We start from the raw sequence: 25,717 nt of genomic DNA, 5'->3' as shown, positions 1-25,717 counted from the left end.
TGAAATGGTGCCTGAACTAGAGATTATTGTAACGTTTTAGGAGTTAGTTAAAATATTCCAAAAAGCTGTAACTTTATATGGACAAAACCTAGTCATTGAATTTAGGTTTTTTATTGCCCCTAGTCATGCCATCTGACTTTACTAACATTTATGTAAGGGCTCATTTTTAAGAGCTCACTGTTACTGCAATAGGATGCACAGTTGTATCAAGTCCGTTCTTGACATTTCTTCCCTTCCAAATATTCACCCATAACCTGTGAGTGATATTAATGAAGAGTGGAAGGACCCGCAGCAACCGCAGAGCGGTGGACGAGTGTTGAGGAGGCGAGGGCAGGAAAGTTACCAACGCTCTGTTGACTCCATATCTGCAGAGTTCAGACCTTCTTTGGCATTAACATTAGCATGAAAAACTGTTTCTCCGCCAGGTGCTTCATGACATAGGCTTCCATGGCTGAGCAGCTGCATACAAGCCTTACATCACCAAGCACAATGCCAAGCATCAATGGGAGTGGTGTAAAGCCACGACCACTGGATTCTGGAGCAGTGGAATCTGTTTCAGGAGTTCCCCTATCTGGCATCTGGTGGATGAGTCTGGGTTTGTTGACTCCTAGGAGAACGTCACCTACCTGAATGCATTGTGCCAGCTGTAACATTTGATGGCAGAGGAATAATGCTATGAGCTTGTTTTTCAGGTGTTGGCCTCAGCCCCTTAGTTCCAGTAAATGGAAACCTTAATACTTCAGTATCAGAAGACATATTCTACAATTGTAGACTTCCAACTTTGTGGGAACAATTCGGGGAAGACCCTTTTCTGTTCCAGTATGGCACTAAGTAAGGTCGAACCTCTTAAGTGTGAGTTAAATCTTTCCAAAAGAGTGCAACTCCTTATGAGTTCATCTCAGCTGGACAGGTGTTGTATATATTCAGTCCCTTTTCATCTTAGGAAATCCTTGAATCCTTTTCCCCAAAAATCTGAACAGTTTTGGCAAATTCGGGTCTATTCACAACTATGTACCTGCGCACAGTCAAATCCCTTAGTGGCAACATATCTTATGTGACTAGTGCTGTATAGAAAAGGAACAGAGCACAATCACAAACACAATCTACCAGAAACGTTAGCAGTTTACTAGTGATACAAAAAACACCTAAAAATACAATCTGCTCTTATATATTACTCATACACTTTGTCCACTTTTCCTGCCCTAATTGTAAATATAAAAAAGTCTAAACTAAAATTCCTATCAGGCAGATATTACCTTTTCCAAAGGATAATAGGTTGTTGTTTCCTCATCGCCTTCCTCTATGTAGTTTCCGCCGAACACCACATTTACAGTACTTGTGTATATAAGCCTGGGGATGTTTCGATTTATGCAAACTGGAAGGAAAGATGACAATATTAGAATTAAAGTGATAAATGATATACCTGGTTATTACTTTATTCCTGGGTAAAGTATTTAAAAATTCTTTTTTCATTTTTGGGGCTAGGATAGGTAGAGTAGGCATGTAGCTCAGTCGCCATTGAGGTGAGAGGTAGATCGGGGGAAGAGGACCCTACTGCAGATATAGAACCCGCCAATATAGAGTTATAAAGTATGTGTTATAAAAAGAAAAAAGCTAGGGATTGGGGGGGTTAATCAGTTCATCATCATGGGACCTTCCAGACATAATTTAGGAACCAAGGTTTGCGGATAGGTACCTGAAATACCTGCCTTGAGCATCGAAACAGTTTGTCCCTTCCCTGCTCTTCTATGATTTGCTTGACAATTTGGAGAGCGGATTTGATTGTTTGGACTGCTGGACTGCTCTGGGACCCAGAAGACTGCAATTCAACATCCAGCCATAACTCCCACTGCCGACCACAGGGAGGCCGATCCTCTTCTTCATCCTGTTGGATTTGACCCCCGGCCGGCACATCACCGGGGGCCACTACTGTACTGGTCTGGGCCTAACAGGACGCGATCTAGCCTCAGACCGCAGGGCCTTCTCTATCATCTGGATTTGACCACCGGCCAGCAAATCCCATAAGGCCATCACAGTGCAGGCATGAGGCCTAGCAGGCCACAAACAGGAAGCAGGCCTCAATCCAGGACTATCCACTTCTGGTTGGCTGTGCTGCGGTGAACATTCTTCCTGGGGCAGTAGGAGAAGATACTGGCCTGTGCTGCTTCCCGAACCCCAGATGGTCCCCAAGGGGGCTCCTGGGACTCCCCCTGCGTTGTCTCTTCCCTTCTGGTGACCACCGAGCACACACTGTGGGAGTGGATGGGGGACTCACCACAGACGAAGACATGCAGACCCCATGAAGCTGCTCCTGCACCATCTCGGCTCCATGGACTGTCATAGTTGCCTGCACCATCTCCAATAGGGTCGAGGTCCGCCTTGAGTCTTGCTGCAGCAGTCAGTTCCTAAAAACGCCAAAAGAGGTACCAACCACCCCTCCTAGCCTTTTATCATCCTTCATAGCCATGCCCCATTTCTCCCCACCAATCCCAAACCTTCCACGTCCACCTTTAATGCCCTGCATATGACCACTTAAGGTCTCTTAACCCTTTCACTCCCCTCTTCCCCCACTCTATATTGTCATGAGGCCTGTCTGCCCTATGTGGGCTCCCTGGCCTTTCTTCCTTTACTGCCATGATAATGAATTACAGTATAACAGTAACTTACCATCAATGACAACTTGTGTTCCTCCAATGTTTATGGATTCAATTAGTTTCTTCTGCAGCTAAAACATAGAAAAGTGTAAAAATAAATTGTAATTTGTGCATATATTTGTGAAATTGATATTTTTCAATATATTTTCCCCACTATATATTATAGAACCACTCATTCACAATATTTAGCCAGGATAAATTAACGGTATGTATCATGCACTCCTTATGTAAATGTAAAAGATGCAATTTCTACACATATAAAAACTAATAAAACTATAAAGCTGTAGAGAATTAGACACGTGACCCTGAAGTACAGCACTAAATCAAGTGAGTACGTTTTTTGTAAATCATTTTCAGGCCAAGTTTACATAATAATATTTTTGGGCAATGTTCAATGGCGCAGTGCAGATGAGCGATTTACTTTTATGGAATGAATCGGCACAAAAAAAAAAATACAGAAGGCACTTGTTTCTTGCATGTGTGTATGAGACTCACTCATTCAAGTCTACGGGTGTGGAAAAAAAAAGACAAAATTGAATTTCATGTGGAACCACCATATAGCCTGCTCTTTTTACAAATACATTGCAATTCTTTAACATAAGAAACTGTATTTAGTCTTGTAAATTTTTAATAACTGCTGCTGTAGAAAAACAGATAACAAACGTTTCACATACAGATGGCACACAGCTGACTAACGAGAAAAAAAAATCGTTCGAGCTTCCAGGATGAAACTTACAGCTTAATATAATAATGTTTCCAAGGGTAAACACCATTATTTCACATAGAAAAATCCTGTCTTTAAAATGTAACCTTTATTCTTATATTATTAAAATCTAAAAATCACGCATGTACAAAAATGATAGTAATAATGATCCTCTATGTCCCCAATCCGTCGCTTGTGTGCCACATGTGGCTCGCCTGCTCCTCACAAGTGGCTTGCCGTCGGTCACCGGGAAAGTACAGGGCCACGGGACCATCTGTTTGTCAGGGCTGGCGGTTATTGGTGGGCAGAGTGATCCAGGTCCCCCACGCTCTGAGGGGCCCCCAGCCTTTCAATCATAAACTTCAGCAATAGTACAAGTGTGACGCCCTGGCCGGGCCAGGTAGTCACAGATAGGGCCCCGACCTACACCAGTCCCCTAACAAGGTGACAGCAGCCAAACATTAAAACCCTAGTCACCTCCCTCAGTGCTTGATGGACACAACAGGGGTGCGGAGCCAGGCGGTTGGCATGCCCACCGAGGAGTTCAGAGAGCCTGGAGCGGGAAAGTAACAGTTGACTGTGAAAGTTCAGATGAGTTTAGAAGGTGAAGTAGAGTGGAAGCAGGCCTGTGTGTCAAGTCTGCAAGAAACTGACAGGTGCCAGGGTAGGAGCCCGGGCACCTTTGGCTAGGAGGGATACGGAGGCCTCTGCCTGCAGGAGCCGGGAAGACGGCTCAGTGGAACCGTGGTGGACCGGAACAGGGTAGTGGCCCGCCGGTACCGACCCGGGGAACCAACTCGGAAACCGGAGCACAAAGGGGGGTACTCAGACCCTGAAGCTAGGTCCAGAAGCTACTTGGGGCTAGCTAATTAACTGATTGCGGCCAGGACTATAGGTCCTGTCCCACCCAAAGTCCCGACTGAAGACAACAGCCCAACGAGGGGGATAGAAAGCCACCGCCAAAGCAGAGAGATCCCACGGGCCAGCGTCTGTGGGCAAAGGGCTCTTCCGACATCCACAAGCTGGGAAGCGAACTCCTAAAGTTGCAAGCGCAGGCAGTCCACCATCACAAACAGGTGCAGGAGAAAGGCAGAGACCACCAACTGGGTGGGGGACCAGACTGCAGCCGGCTGCGGGCACCGACCACCATCACCTTGGTTTACCAGAGACTCGTGTGTTTACTAATAGTGAGTACATCAGTGCCCTCCGGCCGCCCATCTCCCTGCACCACCAAACACCCCCAACGGGTCCCGGGGCCACCATCCCTGCCCACAGAGGGGTTAACAACTTGCTGCATAACATCTCCCTGGGTGCCCCATAACTGCAGCGGTGGTGTCCACCTTCACCACATCCCGTGGGTGGCATCACGAACTCAAACACAGCTCCGGCCGTACACCTACGTCCCCAAACCACCAAACCCCTTTTGATCGACGTGACCGCAGGATCCCTGGGTCCGGAGACCCTCGAGCCACCCACTGAAGGTCCGAACCCGAGCGGCTCGGCTGCCGCCGAGCACGGGGCGGCGCACCAGTTCTGTAGTATTACTGAAGTTTCCACAGTTGTAAAATGACCTTTGGTGACATCACGGTCATGTGACACACTTAAGGTCCTAACACTGCACTGTGAGAGTCTAGGCCTGCACAGATGCAGTGTCAAGGACCTGGAGACCCCGCCTCTATTCAAATGTATGTGTGTCTTTCAGGCGCGCATACATTTTATGATGCAAATTAGGACATTATGGAGCAATTGAGGAAATTATGATGCAAATTGGGACATTGTGGAGCAATGGGGGACATTATGGGGTAATGAGGGTCACTATGAGGCAATTAGGAAGGAGATTATGAAAGGTGGCATAATATAATGAGGAGCGGGGGGGATTTATGCTGAGATGTGGTATGGGGGAGATATTATAAAAAGGGCAAGTTTTGGTGGGACATTATGGAAAGGGGCACATTGTGGCCCTATTTTGGAGAGGAGCAGTGTGTGGGGGGATATTTTGTGCAGGAAGCAATTAACAACCCCTTCTGATTCCAGTGGTTTCCCCAGACATTATTAAGTAAAGGGGGCCAGGATGAGGGACATTATTCAATAAAAGGGGCCAGAATGAGGGACACAATTACTATATGGGGCAAGAATGAGGGACTAAAATTATTGGCTGATGGTGGCAAGTGAGGCATAATTACTGTAGGGGAAATTTAGGGGACATTATTACTGATGAAGTATGTTAATTTTGAGGATACTGACTTCCATGGGGGAACAAAAGTCTGATGTAGTGTAGAAATTGGGGAAAAAGTGTGGAATATGCTTTAGGAGTGATCAGCTATAGGTGACGGTTATTTCTGTAGAGTCGCGTCATGGTAGGAAGAAGTGATGGTGGTCAACACCAGATGAATAGGAAAAGCGAAGATGAATAACTTCAGCTAGAGATGTTACTGTAAAGACAGTGTATTACAGGTACACACTATACACTATATATATAGAACTCCTGTGTATAATGTCACTGGTAAGCACTCTATTACCTGTACACTATATACAGAGATCCTGTGTAAAATAGCACTGATGCTAATATTAGTGTTAGTAGTACTGTGGTTTTTCTTCATGATCATTATTGTAGTATTATATATCCCTGTGTGGTAGTAATATGTTGTCTGGTCACGATGTGGTGGTATTTGTCTTGTGTGTGGTATTATTTGCTCATTATTTGGTCTGGTCATAGTGTTGCAGTATTTCTCCCTTGTATGTGGTAATATTCAATTACGATGTGGTCTAATTATGGTGTGGTGGAATTACTTTCTTGTATGTGGTTGTATTCGATCACTATGTGTTAGTAATATGTTATCTGGTCATAGTGCTGCGGTATTTCTTCCTTGTATCTGCCTGTATTCAGTCACTATGTGGTGGTAATATGTTGTCTGGTCACGGTGTGGCATTATTTCTCTCTTGTATGTGTCTGTATTCAGTTACTATGTGGTGGTAATAAGTTGTCTGGTTACGGTGTGGCGGTATTTCTCCCTTGTATATGGTATTATTGGTCTTGGTCTAGTGCATTGTATGGAGATCACTTTTTCTCTCTGATATCAATATGGTGAAGATTCTTTATTTCCAATTGTTGTTTCCAGTTTTCTATTGCTAAATTGGCTTTTACTACGTCTTCATCTCTACAATGTGGCTCTCGACCAACTTTTAAAGTCAAAAGTGGCTCTCAAGGTTAAAAGGGATGGGGACCCCTGCTCTATGTGCAGGCACGCTGCTTGATGTGACTGTGCATATGAGAGATCGACTATGCCACTAGTCTGATTAATGAATCAGCCTCCTGAGGAACCACACCGGGGAAACACGTCGAGGCATTGGGCAATGGATATAATGATAAGTACTATATTTTGGGGCTGACCCTAGTGTCAGTATACCCGATGTTAAAATAATGTTTATGACTTAATATTTTTGAATTCTGTTAATTGTACTGATATCACTTCATTGCACTTTATCAATTTTCTTTCTAGTTTGTTTCAAGGTTTTTTAGGGTAAGACAAAGACAAGGACGGCCAACAGTGAGTGGGGGCGCCAATTCGTTTATCAGGGTGCCGACCTCAGCTGCTAGGTAGTGCACAGTGCTAGATAGGGACTTCTAGGGATGATTAGGGCCAGGTGAGGCATTTATTAACATACAAACTGCCTAGCAACTGCATGTCGGTAGTATATACAGTATATCTATTAATTTCTATAAGTTGTTAATATGTCAAGTATCTATCATATGCATATTGATGCTTTAAATATGACTTGATGCCTATTTTTGCATCTGTGAGAATTAGCCATTATTGACCTGTTATATGACTAACGGCTTTTTGTTCACACATTGATATATGCAGTACATGCTTGTATATAGGCGATTGAATATTTTTTTATATCAATCTGTGCAGCCTCCTGACCTTTCAATGTATTCTGCTTAATACATTTTTAATCAATTTATGTGTGTTTTGGGGCTTTTTATTTTAACCCCTTCAGCCCCAGAGCGTTTTCCGTTTGTTTTTTTTTCCTCCCCTTCTTCCGAAAGCCATAACTTTTTTATTTTTCCGTCAATCTTGCCATATGAGGGCTTGTTTTTTGCGGGACGAGTTGTACTTTTAAATGAAACCACAAGTTTTACCATATAGTGTACAGGAAAACAGCAAAAAAATTCCAAGTGTGGAAAAACTGCAAAAAAAGTGTGAGCGCACAATAGTTTTTGGGATATTTTATGCACCATGTTCACTATATGGTAAAACGGATGTGTTGTTGTGATGCCAGAGGTCGGTGCGAGTTTGTGGACACCAAACATGTATAGGTTTACTTGAATCTAAGAGGTTTAAAAAACTTCACAAGCTTGTCCAATAAAAGTGGGGTACGTTTTGCGCCATTTTCCGAAACCCGTAGCGTTCTCATTTGTTCGGATCTATGGCTCAGTGACAGCTTACTTTTTGCATCTTGAGCTGACATTTCTAATGGTACCATTTTTGCGAAGATGCTACATTTTGATCGCCTGTTATTGCATTTTGCGCAAAACTTGTGGCGACCAAAAAACGTAATTTTGGACTTTGGATTTCTTTGCAGCTACGCCGTTTACCAATCAGATTAATTGATTTTACATTTTGCTAGATCGGGCATTTCTGAACGCGGCGATACCAAATATGTGTATATTTTTTATTTTTTTAACCCTTTAATTTTTAATGGGGTGAAAGGAAGGTGATTTAAACTTTTAGGGGGTTTATTTTTTAAACTTTTTTTTTTATTTTACTAGTCCCCCTAGGGGGCTTTATGGATTAACAATCCGATTGCTCTGCCATATCTGTAGATCTTTGCTACAGAGCCGAGATCTGCAGATATGCTGTTTTACTTTCAATGTCAGAAGTTTGCCGGCACTGAGAGAAAGTGACTCATGTTAGCTACAGGTGTCATCACATCACCCTGTGCTACCATGGCAACCACCGAAAGTCACGTGATCACGCACGTGACTTCCGGAGGGGGTGGTGGTAAGTTAAACTAATGGCCGCGCGCATATACATCTCGCTGCCAGACTTTGGCAGCGAGATGTAAGGGGTTTAAAGTTGCGGGTGGAATGTGATTCCACTCGCAACTTGCAGGCACACATGTCAGCTGTTGAAAACAGCTGATATGTGCGCGGATCGCCGTGACCTGCCCAACGGCAGGGGGCGGGGATTAACCTCACACGATCCATGACGGATATATCCATCATGGGTTGTGAAGGGGTTAATCTAATCTATTAAAAGTTATTTTTTAATAAGGTTTTTGTGTTTTGAGGTCTAAATTAGAAACCTGAACTGCCCAATTAGTGACTTCCATTGGGGTTCAGGTCAAGTCCAGGTCGCAAACCGAACTTTAAAGTCCGTTCAACCGGCCGAAACAAACTTCCATGGGTCCGCTCATCACTGCTTGTCATCACTCTCCATCCAGCATCCAGGCTCTAAAAGGTCGCTCTTGAAGAATGGAAAAAGATAGGTGTTGCAATATGTCGCCAACTTGTTCATTCCAGGCCCAGAAGACTTGGTGCTGTCCTTAAAAATCAAGTAGGTCTACAAAATATTAGATTTAATAGTTTTTGATGTGGGGTGTACTCATTTTTGCACCAACTAATTTTAGCAAACTGAAGATTTTGAAATTAAAGTTAAATTATTAACCTTTCATGTTACAGGGTAAAAAAATCTTCTATGAAACTCAGCCTTGTGAACATTTTGGAAATTGTTCTTGTGTTCAGTGAGATATTGTGTGAAAGAGCAGAACATAGTGCTTGTGATCATGTGATAATAAAGTGACGCAAAAAATCTCTGTGGGAGAACGAATGAAACTTATGTTTTTTTGTGGATTTACAACGATGCACGGTACCACGTTTTCAAAAGGCTCCACCAAAATAATGACAAAAATATTTGTCATACAAAATTGGTAGCAATAAAAAATTATACATTTCTCTTTCAGTGAAGAACCCCTTTATTATCTACATGGTGGCCAACAAAATTCCATCTAACTTTGTATATGTAAAACATAAGGCCAATTTACACACAGCGACATCGCTAGCGATGTCGCTGCCGTTCGCACCCGCCCCCGTCGTTTGTGCGTCACAGGCAAATCGCTGCCCGTGGCGCACAATATCGCTAGTACCCGTCACATGGACTTACCTTCGCAGCGACGTCGCTGTGGCAGGCGAACAATCTCTTTTATAAGGGGGCGGTTTGTGCGGCGTCACAGCGACGTCACACGGCAGGCGTCCAATAGAAGCGGAGGGGTGGAGAGCAGCCGCATGAAAGACACGCCCACCTCATTGCCGGAGGACGCAGGTACAGTGCTGTTCGTCGTTCCTGGGGTGTCACACGTACCGATGTGTGCTGCCTCAGGAACGATGAACAAACTGCGTCCTAAAGCAGCAACGACATTTGGGATTTGAACGATGTGTCAACGATCAACGATAAGGTGAGTAATTTTGATCGTTGGCGGTCGCTCGTACGTGTCACACACAGCGATGTAGCTAACGAGGCCGGATGTGCGTCACGAATTCCGTGACCCCAATGACATCTCGTTAGCGATGTCGTTGCGTGTAAAGCCCCCATAGACAAGTTATAAATGTAAAAAAAAAACCAGTTGATGTAGAAAGGAATCTTTTACCCACTTGTTGATATCCGGACATTCCGAAGGAAGCCACATGGAAAACACAGTCAACTCCTTCACAAGCGTTGTACAGGGCATCATAATCCCGGATGTCACCCTGAAATACAAACAATGCTTTACAGCTATAAGACGCATGAGGCTTCTCTGGTCTTCATGGAGATATATGGTGATACCTGAGACTTTTGGATTTACCTGTATGAATGAAGCACGAATTGGAACATCCCGGTCCGGCTTGTGTATATCAAATAAAACAACACTGTAGCCCAATTTTGTAAGAGCTAGTCCAAGGTTATGTCCCAAGTAACCTGCTCCACCAGTGACCAGCACTTTAGTTATCTCCCATGGGCCCGGGTGTGCACTTGGCATACAGGAAACCCTGCTTTGATGGGGCACCACACCATTAGTTCGGACTGTTCTTAGGGGCAGAGCGTTTCTTAGACATTCCGAACACATGTCTTCCCTTTCAATATGGTTTCTTAGGTCTTCAAGTTCACATACATACTTAGTTTCTCTCATGATGGAATGTTTTATCCACATTTAATCAGTGTAACCTGAGGATAAAAATCATACAAAAATAGTAAACAATTTTTAATTAATATAACTTAATGTGAATTGAAGTTTACAGAAGAGAAATCAGAAATATGAAAGAAGACGGAGAAAGTTTTTAAACCCGATCTTACACTAAGCAGTTCATTTTTTAATAGACTGATATACTTTTCACAGAAATAAATATACATATATGTAATATCACATAACAAAAAAAACCCCTTGGGTTACTAGATTTGTCATAATATTTTTTTTATGTTTGCATACTTGCACACCAACACTGCTTGTTAGGGGAGGTGAACTAGCCAGCAGAGGAGCTCAGTACATAACACCACTGATTGGTAGATTTCTGCCTATGCACAGTGTAAAAAATCAAAATAATTTCTGTGGAAAAAGAAGCGCAATAGGGTCTTACCCCGGTATATAAGGGGTCTTAAGATAAGTAATCCTACTCACCAGATAAGGTTGTGAAAGTCACAACTCCTATGCAAGCATGTAACTCCAGGTCACGGCAGCAGTCCCCGGTTGGCAGATAACGGAAAACAGTAGAGAGGGGTTTCACACCGCGCCAATGACCGACAACTCCTGAAATTTCAGATCAATGCTTCTTTATTTCACGCACAGGTCAAGTCAACGCGTTTCAATCTGAATAAAAATAATATTGAACGAAAAATAAAAGATGTATATAACAGTGTGCACAGGTATAGTTCTTGTTTCCAAAAACATTGCAAAGACACATATGTTCCCAGATAAGTCATTATTCCATAACCTGCCTAGAACCATATTACAAATGGTTATTCACTGTATTTTTTTGGTTTAATTCACACATGGTAGTATATATAACTATTATTCCAAACCCTTCCTTTGGGCGATGAAAGGGATATTTATCCAATTTTTTATTTCCCCATTCCTTCCCCACCCTTGTTTTTCTGTTTCTGACTAAGGAGAATATATATTTTTGATAAGCTGATTCTGGGCAGGTTTTTCGTATTCATCTGTGGCACAGACGGCTAAATGCTTCTGGTGCTATGTTCCTGACACTTGGATCGTAGGCTGCAGACCATTTGTAATATGGTTCTAGGCAGGTTATGGAATAATGACTTATCTGGGAACATATGTGTCTTTGCAATGTTTTTGGAAACAAGAACTATACCTGTGCACACTGTTATATACATCTTTTATTTTTCGTTCAATATTATTTTTATTCAGATTTACCAATCATCTTGAAACTATGAATATATTCTCACAAAGGAATATTTTTGACAATTTTATGATTTATATTGTCTTGTTGTTTTTTAAATGTATGGATTCCCGCCGATTTTTTTCAAAAGGGGTGGATCAGGACTCCACCTCTAAGGTATATATTGCTGTATAGGTTGCCTTACAGCAGATTTGATGTTCTTTGCCAGCTTGTCCTGATGAAGAGAGCTAAGACTCTTGAAACGCGTTGACTTGACCTGTGCGTGAAATAAAGAAGCATTGATCTGAAATTTCAGGAGTTGTCGGTCATTGGCGCGGTGTGAAACCCCTCTCTACTGTTTTCCGTTATATGCACAGTGTACACATAAAGCTGCCAATCAGTGGTGTGGGCAGGGTTATACACAGCTCAGGATTCAGAGAACTGGTAGATCTGCAGCAAATAAAACTGAGATTTTATCAAAATGATACAACACTGTATACATTCAAGAAGTTCCAGATTTTGTCAACAAGTGTAAGGTTTTTCATACTGGTGAAGTTAACTGTTTCATCTTGTTAATTTGTGCAAAACATTTTGGACTAGAGGACATCCTAAAAGCCGGAATATAGGTCTCAGCGACATTAGGTATGTTGATGATAAGAATTAAATAACCAAAATACTTAATTCAGCCATTTCATAGACTCAGGTATATAGTTTAGTAGATGTAAACTAACACACATATTTATGCATGTTTTTGTTTCTTACTAACATATATATATATATATATATATATATATATACACACACACATTGCATATTCAGTGTTTTTTCCTTAATGCAGTATATACCAGCATATGTAACTTAAAGATGGCTGCCACATCCTGTCTTCACCCAAGATGATGAACAAAGGAAAATTGCTAAAGTTTGGACTGACCAATCCAGCAGAGATTATGCAAATTCCTATAGGTCTTGAAGCCCCGACCTGCAATACTTGATTGGACTATACTTTTGTATACACCCATACTATAAAGCCTTGTCCGAAAAATAAAGTTTCAGTCAGTTGGAGTGGCTTGCCAGTCGTGAGATAGAGAGTCATAATTGATTTAACTAATTGTTATTCTTTCTCGCTGTGCACACATGACAATATAATTTGGAACAGCAGTCAGATCCCGAGAGACCGCTTGAGTCTCATCCTCAATAGGTATATGATGTAGTAAAGAGTGGTGGCAGCTCTTTATAGTGATGTTCCTGTGATAGAAAAGAAGAGACCCAGGTCCTTTGGAAGACATCGTTATGAAAGTTTGGAGGAAATCCTATGTACTTATTCCTAAAAAATTTATAATTAGTTTCTTGGTAACTAAACTGGAGTTTGTTTCTGCTACTATAAGTATTTTGTCCTTCTCTTTAGGTGTACACAACACCCGAAAGTCCCTTTCCCATTTTCACCACTAAGGAGAGAGGTAGTCATCGGGAGGACCTTCAAGCCACTGAAAGATTTGGAAGAGCAAACATTGTACTGGGTTTTGAGATGAGCACAGGGATTCAAAAGCGATGAGAAGGTGTATGGTTCATGTCAAGAGAGGAAGAAATTGTAGAAAGTGGGTCAGATATGAAATTTGTGATGGATTTAGGCTAGGCAGGTTGGTAGGTCAAGGAAGATATTTATTGTATATCCACTGCTCTCCAGATAAAAAAGGTCAAACCTGGTATTTTCCTAGATGTAGCCAAGTGTTACATTTACCACCAGAACTTCCAGGTGGGCATGACACTATGGATGCAACCTGGGTGCTGTGGTATAACATGAAGTTCACAGGCCCCAAGGCAAAAGCTCCAACGAGGCCCCTCAATTATTGCAAATCCCCCTCTAATCTTAGGTTACTATTTAACATAGGATGACAAAACACACTGATACATATAAATACAGATTTGGCAAATGGTTTGATGAAGTAGTGTCACCAGAGTCCCCTCAACTGTGGACTTGTGGTCACTATCAGATTATTCTGCTATCGTTGAATGAGAAGGAGCCTCACAGTCTGTACTCTGGCAATGTCGCTCTGACAAGATGGGTTTGATGTGCAAACATGACACTCACAGAAGGAAATTAAAACCTATCGATCTCCTGAGCTTTGGATGGTGCTGCAGCTAAAAACACGGAGTAGTTTATCCAACAGAAGACAAAACAAATGCTCTATAACACATAAAAAAGCCTAAACAGAAAACATTTTTTTCCAAAGTAATTGCTACATTTTTTAAATCGTAGTAATAGTCTCTGAGGTCTTACTTGAATTTTTACAATATTTTAGCTATATAATATTTTTTTTTTTAAGGGTAGGTTGATCAACTTTTTTGCCGCCAAACACAAATTAAAATTGAATTAAAAAATATTTTTTTTTATCCCTGTACCTTCATATTTTCTAAAAGTAGAGTGGCACAATTTGAACATACAATCCAACACTTTAAACTCATTCATGCCTTCATACAATTTTGCATAAAAATAAATCTTTGTGGATAAATGTCAGAATCAAGTAATGTTGGAGAGTCACAGCTGCTACAGAAAAAAAACAACCCTAAACACCTTTTAGATGTGGAGTTTACTCACTCCTCTTCAGTCACTATGTCACGGTTGACAGACAGTACTGTGGTGTCCGGCTGTAGAAGGTCGCAGTGTTTGGCTACACAAACTTCTCCCTGACATTCTATTTTTCCTGCTGTGGTGTAAATGGTATCCTATGTATCTTCTCTGCTTGGAGTTAATCCCTTTCCTTTTAGGACCTTGCAGATATCATTCTTCACCTTTCAGCTGCTAATCATCATCACTTCCCCTTGTGTCCTTAAGTAACCACATTTTCCCTTGGTGTTTGCTGGTGATAGAGTTATATTCCTATACAGGCATAGGATGCAAGCAGTCGACTTGTGTTCATATGAAGAAACATTTTTTTATTGTTGTTCCTCTCTCTAAATCTTCCTGGAGATACGTTACTTGTTCACTTCTCCCTCTTTGTGCTCTGTGTTTTCTTTAGGGCTTAGTAGGGTTGACTAAGAGCTCACCCCATCCATTCCTTGCCTAGGGCCTTGTTCAGGGTCAGCCAGGGCCAGGTATCCTACTTGGCGCATAGGTGTGGAATCTATCTAGGGTGGTCAGGGGAGCCAGGGGTCAGAGGTAGATTTGGTCAGGGGTCACCATCAACCCCTTCCCTGGACATAGGGTTTCCCTTCCCAATCATTGTATGTGTGATACTTTCCCAAACCTAGCATGATACACTGTCTATATAAATATATCACTAGTAACAAGTGCCTAGACCAGAAATCTCAGCAATTGAGGTCCTCTCTCTAAATCTTCTTGGATATAAGTAACTTGTTCACTTCTCCCTCTTTGTGCTCTGTGTCTTCTTTAGAGCTTAGTAGGGTTGACTGAGCGCTCATCCCATCCATTACTTACCTAGAGCTCAGTTCAGGGTCATCCAGGGCCAGGTATTTTACTTGGGTGCGGAATCTATCAAGGGTGGTCAGGGGAACCAGTGGCCAGCAGTAGATTTGGTCAGGGGTCACCATCAACCCCTTCTCTAGACATAGGGTTTCCCTTCCCAATCATTGTATGTGTGATACTTTCCCATACCTAGCATGATACAAAGTCTATATAAATATATCACTAGTCACAAGTGCATAGACCAGAAATCTCAGCAATTGAGGTGCGAATTAACTTTTGAGTCACAATTTAAATGTCCTGATTAGGCTCAAGGGCTTATTAGATATGCAACTGCTCATCTTTTTATTTCTTAAAAATAGGAGAAAAATATACAAATTGCAGATGTAATGGATTTCTACTGGTATGCTTCCAATATTAGAGCTGAGGGTGCATTCCTGTTGTATAGCACAACAAAACTTGAAAACATGCAATGGTTTTCAAGCTGTACAATAAATATAAAAGGGGTTTGCCATCTCAATGCATATGAATAGTCTCTGCCTTTATGGCTCAAACAGGTGGAGCTATGAAAAGAAAATTCTCTCCAGTTTTGATACTTCTCATATATTCGCAACATCCCAGCGCCAAATGCATGGTCCTTATGCCCTGTTCACACTGCATGTCTACTGTGCAATGTAGTGATTCAGTCTGAATTCCCTTAAAACCAGTATTCAGACAAACCAGCGACAGCAACGTTCAAAGAAAATCTGTTTTTTTTTCTGAAAGTGTTTTCTTAAACAAGTACAGAAACATAGTACGGTTCCGCTCCCATCTGAACAAATAGGCACATTCAGCAAGTGGAGTTCCTGTGCACTCCGTTTGTGCTATTGCAGTCAATTGATCCTGTTGAGGGTTTGTCTGAATTTTGTTTTGAGGGGATTTCCATTGAATCATCACAACGCACTGCAGTGTGAACATGGCCTTACTCATAGCCCTGAAAAGTGCCATAAATATTGGGCCGGATTCATCAAAAATGTTATCCTTTTATTCTAGCGTAAAAGGCTTTGAAAAATTGCACATTCACGTCTGCACTTAAATTATGTGACTTTCGCCCAGTCATGGGTAGGATGGAGAAATGCCGACCGCCACTCGTCAAATTCCTGATAAGCGGTTGCGTTCGCTACTCCACAAATCTTCACAATGTTTTTAAATATTATGGAATAAAGAATACACGGGTTGAAGATGTTGTCTCATCTTTGTAAATGGTTACAACAATTGCAAAGTATTTATAATACCAAGCAACTTTGCAATTTATTACCCACTCTGTACTCCAGAACTACTCATTGCTGTCATGCTGGATGTGGGGAGAGACACCCAGCAAGTGGACTCCTGGGAATAAGGGAGGCAGAAACATCAAGGGGGTGGGGGAACCAGGGGCTCCTGCGCTGACCCTGATGCACTTTCCCTCAAACCACAGGGACCTATAAGGGATAGGAGGTGTGGCCCGTGAACTTGCCCCTGTCTCCTAGCCAGACCCTAGGACTAAATCCCACCACCCACTATTCAACGGGGAAGGGGGGGGGGGACAAACAAACCAGCAAAAGGGGAAAAAGGAAAAGCAACAACTTATCTTGAGAGGGAATCTTCAGAATATATAGCAACAGTAGTCTGAAGCCACATGCACTCCTGGGCAAGCAACTTCTGCAAGTGAAGGGTATAACCCGCACTGGAGGAGTGAGAGGCCCCATGTTATAAAGGCCCTTAATTACCAGCTGGAGGAAAGGGTCCTCCACCATGGCAAGGGAACAAAAAAAACCCTAAATCAAGTCCTTAAAGGGACAGCGTCCATTAATGTCTGGACGATCGCCAGGTCCTTCTGCACCTAGTCCCAACAACAGCACCTGAAGGTCCAGACACATCCGTGACAATTGCCTAGGTTAACGGCCACCTTTGGTCCCATCTCCAAGGCAAGGAGCACACACTGGCATGCTCTATGTTTCATTTTTGTTATTTGAGACAGTCAGTAGTTTTACTTGATCGGATTAATGAGGGGATAATCAGAAAAATATCAACAAATGTGATCACTAAACTGGACAGCTACTTTAAGGGGCTGCCTGTCACGTTGAAGTGTACAGACAGTCAACGTGTGGCACAATACAGAGGTAACAATGGGGGTGGTATAGAAAGAAGGCCCTGGTGATATGGAGTGGGGAGAGGGGACACCTTCTGTCACTCACCTGAATCTGTATCCTACACTCCCTAGCCTAACGTCCCAATACGTGTCCTTCTCCCTGTCGCCAGAACATGCCTAGGCCCTCACTTGCAATGAACTCACCCTGGCTAGTGCGAAGGCCGTCGAGAGCATTAGTCTATCCACTGCAATAATACAACACAAGGAAAGGGAGACAGACAGAGGGAAAACTGACACAAAAAAGGAAAACACTCCAAGCTCCTCTAATGCAGCTAAACACCACGGCTGCAATTGTCATGGCTTCTCAGCTTCTTCCAGGGACTGGCTCCTTACAAAGTTGACAACATAAGAATGAGATTTTATAACCGGCATCAGATGGTAAGACATGTGACTTTTTATAGTGAAGAGGAGTGGTCACAAAGAGCTGCACCTGAGATTAAGGCTACAAAGAATAGCCAAATAGGAAAGCTTCCTTAACCCCTGCAGCATCAAAAGTAAGTAGATTCACTCGTACATAAGCTGCAGATCTGTGCATAATAAGGTTTCGTGACTTTCTGGTCCTAGACTAGTCAGAGGTCTCCCCAGAGTGGTACACACCCATGGCACTGCCCTATAAACAATAAATGTCACTTATCCAAAATAAACCCATCTACTGCTCCCATTCACTATCTGTAGGAGCTGTGGTCTCATATACTAAAGGGACTTGGCATCAGTGAGGGTCTCCGCAGGCGGACCTCAGTGATACATGTGCTTATCATTTACACACAATTGGCCATTACACCATATAAATAATTTCTTTATCTTTAGTTTATGACCCTAGAACATTTAAAATATATTTATGTGACTGATATTAGCATCTCTATAGATGTCCTGTAGTTTTAGGTGTAGATTTTAGGATCCCTTTAAACAGACCTAGATCAGGAATAATAGAGCAATGACTGGCCATGTTACACACCTGCTCTATACATTATTTCAAATCTGTAAGTGGTTTAGGAAACTTGCCTTGCAAAACAGTCATTTCACATTCAACAATAATGCAGCTTTGGTTCATTTTACTAAACCCCTGCTAAGAAAACATACAAATGTTGTGTGCTACTATAGGTTTCAGCAGTGACAGAGACATAAAATGCACTGAATGTCTAGAAATATAGAAAACAGAACATTAAATAATTCTTGTAAATATCTCAAGGCTGCAAAGAAATATTGCATTAGTTTGATGGCTTGTGATGCTGTGACAGTAAAGGGCTGCTATAAATTTGACCACCACATGCCATAAATATGACCACCTGATGTTATAAATATTACCACCAGCTGCCATAAATATGACACCAACTGCCTTTAATATGCCCACCAGCTGCCAAAAATATAACCACCTGATGCCATAAATATGACAATCCGATGCCATAAATATGACAATCCGATGCCATAAATATGACCACCAACTGCCATAAACATGACCACCAACTGCCATAAACATGACCATTAGCTGTCATAAATATAACCACCAGCTGCCATAAATATGACCACCAGATGCCATTAATATGACCACCAGCTGCCATAAATATGACCACCAGCTGCCATAAATATGACCACCAGCTGCCATAAATATGACCATCAGATGCCATAAATATGACACCAACTGCCATAAATATGCCCACCAGCTCCCATAAATATGACTACCAGCTGCCATAAATATAACCACCTGATACCATAAATATGACAATCAGATGCCATAAAAATGACCACCAGATGCCACAAATATGACCACCAGCTGCCATAAACATGACCATTAGCTGTCATAAATATAACCACCAGCTGCCATAAATATGACCACCAGTTGCCATAAATATGACCACCAACTGCCATACATATGACCATCAGATACCATAAATATGACCATTAGCTGTCATAAATATGACCACCAAATGTCATAAATATAACCAACAGCTGCCATAAATATGACCACCAGATGCCATTAATATGACCACCAGCTGCCATAAGTATGACCACCAGCTGCCATAAATATGACCATCAGATGCCATAAATATGACCACCAGCTGCCATAAATATGACCACCAGCTGCCATAAATATAACCATCAGCTGCCATAACTATGACCATCAGAGGTGAACATGTCAACATGCATCAAATCGGAGAACGGAGACTGGAAAATAATAGCTACTACTGGAGCGAGACCCCCAAAACTGGATACCCCAAATCTACTTTTAGGGCAATATCTATCTATAATTAAATATAAGGCTGTAATATATATGCTACATATACAATAAATGTTCTAGATCTTATTAGCACATTTGATAATTGGAAGATGACACCTACCTGACTGACGCTCCTTCACCATCTAGATGACGGATCTCTAACTTTTCTTTGGTCCAACCAGCAAAATGTAATTCTGTCCCTGGAATAAGTTCATGATTGTAGATCCCGGCTTACATCACAGAGGAGCCCGGTCCAGTCACAACTCTTCCTTCTTTATTTGTCAACTTCAGCTGAACTAACAGTATTAGCAGGCAGCTGACAGCAGCACAGCCCGACATCCTGCATGATAACAGAGCCGCAGGCACCCCCTACAGGCTTCTCACAATAAGCAAATCACCCAAGCCGTGTATGGCGTCTGGCCGTGTCCAGCAGGTTGTTGTGGGGCTTGTAGTTCATCCATTAAAAGCGATGGCTAAAAACTGTATTTGCAAATCATAAGCTGAGGACTTTAGACTTTATACATGAGTATTGTTTCTATTATTTTTGCATTCATTTTGGAAATTTAAGAGTGCATTACTGATATTTGGAAATGTGGAAGTTCTCGGACTATCAGTATTTATTTGTTTGGAAAATTTCTAAAAAAAAAAATAAATCTATTCATTCTGCTGTGATTAAGTATAAAGGGGGCTTTACACGCAACGACATTGCTAACGAGATGTCGTTGGTGTCACGGAATTCGTGACGCACATCTGGCCTCGTTAGCGACGTTGTTGAAACGCACGAACGACCGCTAACAATCAAAAATACTCACCACATCGTTGATCGTTGACACGTCATTCAAATCCCAAATATCGCTGCTGGTGCTGGACGCAGGTTGTTCATCGTTCCTGAGGCAGCACACATCGCTACGTGTGACACCCCAGGAACGACGAACAACACCGTACCTGCGTACTCCGGCAACGAGGTGGGAGTGTCCTTCATGCGGCTGCTCTCTGCCCCTCTGCTTCTATTGGACACCTGCCGTGTGACGTCGCTGTGACGCCGCACGAACCGCCCCCTTAGAAAAGAGGCAGTTCGCCACCCACAGCAACATCGCTAGGCAGGTAAGTATGTGTGACGGGTCCTAGCGATGTTGTGCGCCACCTGCAGCGATTTGCCTGTGACGCACAAACGATGGGGGCAGGTGCTTTCACGAGCAACATCGCTAGCGATGTCACTGCGTGTAAAGCAGCCTTAAGGCTTCTTTGTCTATGAGAAAAAGCAGCTGTAACGTCTGCCCTTGACCACAGACTCAGGATGACTGTCACGGACAGACTAGGGCCAGCCACCAAGTCGGCAGGATCTCAAGAACCCTGAAACCTTTTAACCCCTGTACAGGGATTTGGAATTACACAGGGTCCAGAAGATCACTGCCTATTGAAGGCTGCAATCCAGAGAAGAGTAGTCATCAGGCAGGGTCCAAAGCAGGAGGCACAAAAAGTGACAAAATCAGCAGGCAGGAGCGTAGTCAGGAAATCAGGCAGAGGTCAAAACCAGAGATGGCAGCGAGGTACAGAAACAGCAGGCAGGAGAGAAGTTAGAGAGCAGGCAGAGGTCAAAACACAGGGATCAATAGTCAGACCAGAAGAGGAACCAGACACTAGCAGGAATACAAGACTATATCTGGCAGTGACCAGCAGACAAGAGGGGGAATTACCGTAGAAGGGTGTGGTGTCTTCCCATTGGCTGTAGATGAATGGTGGTAACTTCAGCTGGAAGACACACGCTACCTACAGTCAGCCAGTGGTACTGCAGGTCCTAGGGAAACTGAGCTTAGTGGATGAGCGGAGCCTGCGCCCACCAGAGCCACTGGCACCGACTCCTCTCCTATCACCAGCACAGTCCATGGCGGGAATACGGCGGCGCCTGGTGACCAAAGCAGAAGTCGCAGGAGCGGACTCCGGTGAGGACGTGACAGCGGCTGGATGAAATTTTCAGCCATTTTTAGCCCATGTGTCTGTTTTTACCAACAATATTTTCTCATATGCAAAAACAAAAAAAAATGTCCAACCTTTTCTTGCCTATTGAAGAGTAAAAAAATAGACAATGCAAGGATGACAAACATGGATATCATCGGAGTGCTGTGTTTTATTGTTGTTTTTTTTTAAATTGAATGGGCAAATCAGATACAAAAATGCATGATTCATCAGCAACAAAGCATCTGATATGAGACACACAGGACTCTGTAGCATTCTATAACTTATATGCCCATATTTATAGTTTAGATAGGTCAAATGTGGCAACACAAATTGCGACATTTCAAAGCTTTTTTTCCCTGAAATGTGTCAATTTATTTGTCAGGTCTCCTTAAGGAGAATAGTCTTCCCCCGTGGTCCCCACAAAGCTTCTCATAAGCCAGATCAAACACCCACACTTTGCACTGACGAGGGGCAATCACCCCGAAACACCGTGTCTGCAAATTGGGATGCTGATCAGGCATATATCCTATGTCCTATGAAAAGGCTTGTTAAAAGGCCACTTTTGACTTAGGTGGTGCTAGAGTTTGTCTCCTTTCCTGGAGAGACAAATTTGAATTTATTTGTGGCCCTTTAAAAACATATTTTTTCAGGATTAAAGGAAATCTCCTTTAATCCCGGTAAAATATGTTTGTATGTTTAAAAGACCACAAATAAATTGACAGATTTCAGGCAAAAAAAAAACCTTTGAAAAGTCACAATTTGTGTGTGCAAATGCGAGATTTCTGCTTCAAAACGCTCCCTTATCAAGACGGATAAGAGAATTATTGATTTTGATAAATTGCCCCCATAATTTTTAAATTTTATTTTCATTTAGGAAGTTCGACCTTTCACTTTAAAAGGGAATCTGTCACCCTTTTGAGTTTTTTTTAGTTATTAATGTGGGCATACAGGTGGCATAGAGATGAAATTAACTAAACCTGTATGCCTCCTGGATGAGGGGTTCTTTTGCAAAAATCCTCTTTTATATCTTCTATCTTCCAGGATATGGGGCGTTCGCTGCCTGGAAGATAAGCTGGCCCCCCAGTCTTCATTATACAGGATTCTACCTCCCCTTCTTTTCAGTGTCCCTGTGATGTCAGAGGCTCTCCTGGAAATCCCGGGCCTTCGCATTCTACCTGACATCTCTCCAATAAACGGTGAAGAAAGAGTGACTGCCCCGTGCCTGGGCACATCAAAATTGAAGTCTGCGCCAACAGAATAGGGAAAAAGTGTAGGGAGGAATGGTAGGCAGAATGCACAGGCGCGAGATTTCCGGCCGTGCACCTGACGTCACAGGGTCACCAGGGAAGAGAAGAAGAGGAGGAATCCTGTATAATGAAACCTGGAGGTACTCTTATCTTCCGGGCAGCACTCACCCCATAGCCTGGAAGATAGAAGGTATAAAAGAGGATTTTTGCAAAACGACTCATCATCCAGGAGGCATACAGGTATGGCTAATTTCATCTGTATGCCACGTGTATGCCCATATTAATAACTAAAAAACCTCAACAGGGTGACAGATTCCCTTTAAGGGCTGGCTCACAGCACCATATAACATGGACAAGTGCAATTTGATGTTTTATAAGATAGCACTCGGCCCATTATACTATCGAGCAGTGTCGATCAGCATTTTTTTTTCTCATGAAAATTCGGAATGGAAACCCAATAGGACCCACCTTGTGTAGAAGTCCTCATGCCAATCTTACCTTGTAAAAACTAATTCTACTGGAAAGCGAGAGGTTATCGGTAATATTAAAAAAAGATTTACTGGCGTTCTGTGCTAACCACCTGGAAGGAGTAAGAAAAGATTACAGTCTCATCAGCTATCACCTTCTTCGTTATCAGGAAACCCCCTCTAAACTAAGAAAATATTCCATTAATGTGGTTATCCATTGAAAACAAAAAGGGTTTTCCTATCAACAGGATGGGCGATAAGTTGCTAATTGTTGGGTGCTTCACCCCTGGGACCTGCATTAATAGACAGATCAATGAACTTTACCCACAATGGGGAACTTTTATCCTCTTAACAAAATGGTGCAGCAAGTTGGACGCCTGCCCAATGCTCTATTCATTCTCTATAGGGCAGTTCAACACGGATTGGGAAGGCTTTCTCCATAATAATTAGAGTAGGGAATTCTACAGCACATTGTCCTTCCCGATTATGTAAACCCATAGTTGATGCTATTCATAATTTAGAAATACATTGTAATAAAAGACATGATCAAAAGGATAAAATAATGTACAAACAAGACCAAAAATATATTTTATTAATATACAAATAGATAAAATATTCATGAGACAGAGAATATGGATCATTATACTCACTTCCCCAGTACTATTGGACACTTTTTGTAAACTTTTTACGAGTAAGTAAAAGTATACACAAACACACAAACATTATATACATGTATAAAATATATTTCAATTTACTTAAAAAAAAAAAATCAAAAATACAGTTTTTAATATACAGCTCTGTCAAAAATTTCGAGACCACTGCACAGTTTTATAAAAATCAGCTTCTCTACATGTGTGACAGCCATTCCATTCCAGTGTCAGTTCAATTCCAACCAGAATACACCTCATTCTACTTGATGTGCTTCTGATTAGGTGATCACCTGAACCAAATCTTATTTAACGTGGGAAAGTGTAAAAAAACACTGCTGTGGTCTTCACAATTCTCCTGCAATAGGACAAGCTGGATGGCAAAACAAGTGCTAGTAATATCCCAAAAGTAATAGGAAAGAAAAAAATAACTTTTAACCATGCCAAAGAAGTTGAAAAGAAGGGCTCAATTCTGGCTTTACTAGCAAAGGGATACAGTGAGTGTCATGTTGCCTCCATCCTTAAAATTTCTAAGACAGCAGTCCATTACAACAAGGTCAAGCAACAGACATTAGGGACAACAAAGCTACTGACCAGCAGAGGGCGAAAGCGACTCTCCACTGACCGGGATTACCATCATTTTATTCCAATGTCACTCAGCAACCGCAGGTTGACATCAAGTGACCTATAAAATGAATGGCAAATAGCAGCTTCTAAAGACAGGGCTCAAGTCATGTAAAGCTAGAAAAAAAACCTTTCCTCAATTAGAAGCAAAGGAGAGCTAGGCTGAAGTTTGGCAAATAGCATAAGGATTGGACCATAGAGGACTGGAGAAAGGATTTGACCATGGAGGACTGGAGAAAGGTAATCTACTCTGATGAGTCTAATTTTCAGCTTTTCCCAACACCTGGTCATCTAATGGTAACACGGAGACCAGGAAAGGCGTACAAGCCACAGTTGTTTGCACCCACTGTGAAATTTGGTGGAGAATTGGTAATGATCTGGAGATGCTTCAGCAAGGCTGGAATTGGGCAGATTAAACTTTGCAAAGGACATATGAATCAAGCCACCTACAAGGTTATCCTGGAAAAAGAAAAAGAAATTTTCAGCTCACCTGTAGCCTGGGCTGTGGAATCCAGCAAGTGCTCGGTATCCACCGGCAGGTCCCAGCCGGTAATGCAGAGGTAAGAAGTTGAAGGAAGGATCCGGCACAAAAAAACTCCTTATAGTAAAAACATCGTAGCCTTTATTTTAAACATTAAAAACCAACATGTAGTGGAGATCCAAGATTGTATCTATAACGGGGGAGCTTTACGCGTTTCGGACTTGAATAAAAACAAAAAAGTCCTTAGTCAGAAGTTATCCTGGAAAAACAGTTGCTTCGTTCGGCTCAGGCAATGTTCCCCAACACTGAGGACTGTTTTTTCCAGCAGGACAATGCGCCATGCCACACAGCTAGGTCAATCAATGTGTTGATGAAGGGCCACCACGTCAAAACCCTGTCATGGCCAGCCCAATCTCCAGACCAGAACCCCCATTGAAAACCTCTAGAATGTTATCAAGAGGAAGATGGATAGTCACAAGCCATCAAACAAAGAAGAACTACTTACATTTTTGCACCAGGAGTGGTATAAGGTCACCCAAAAGCAGTGTGACAGACTGGTGGAAAGCAGCCAAGACGCATGAAAGCTGTGATTAAACATCATGGTTATTTCACACAATATTGGTATCTGATCTCTTCCTGAGGTAAAAAATTATTAGTATTGTTGTTTCTAAATGATTATGAACTTGTTTTCTTTGCATTATTTGAGGTCTGAAGCAATGCATTGTTTTTTATTTTGATCATTTCTCAAT

At 42.2% G+C, this 25,717-nt stretch overlaps 1 protein-coding gene across 1 annotated transcript in view; it reads right to left on the bottom strand.

Annotated features, from left to right (window-relative positions):
- The window catches only part of SDR42E2 (short chain dehydrogenase/reductase family 42E, member 2), a 54,598-nt gene extending 34,830 nt beyond the window's left edge, over positions 1–19,768 (bottom strand). The window contains exons 1-5 of the mRNA XM_075319143.1: positions 19,665–19,768; positions 10,204–10,562; positions 10,013–10,108; positions 2,668–2,725; positions 1,257–1,375 (exon numbers count right to left, since the gene is read on the bottom strand). Of these exons, the coding sequence (XP_075175258.1) occupies positions 1,257–1,375; positions 2,668–2,725; positions 10,013–10,108; positions 10,204–10,548 (618 nt within the window). The 5' untranslated portion in view covers positions 10,549–10,562; positions 19,665–19,768. The remainder of the gene's footprint in view (positions 1–1,256; positions 1,376–2,667; positions 2,726–10,012; positions 10,109–10,203; positions 10,563–19,664) is intronic.
- Positions 19,769–25,717: the final 5,949 nt, after the last annotated feature.

The sequence above is a fragment of the Anomaloglossus baeobatrachus genome, chromosome 7, assembly GCF_048569485.1.
Source record: "Anomaloglossus baeobatrachus isolate aAnoBae1 chromosome 7, aAnoBae1.hap1, whole genome shotgun sequence".
Lineage (NCBI taxonomy): Eukaryota > Metazoa > Chordata > Amphibia > Anura > Aromobatidae > Anomaloglossus > Anomaloglossus baeobatrachus.
The sequence above is the reverse complement of the archived record's forward strand: the minus strand, read 5'-3'. Positions and strand labels throughout refer to the sequence as shown.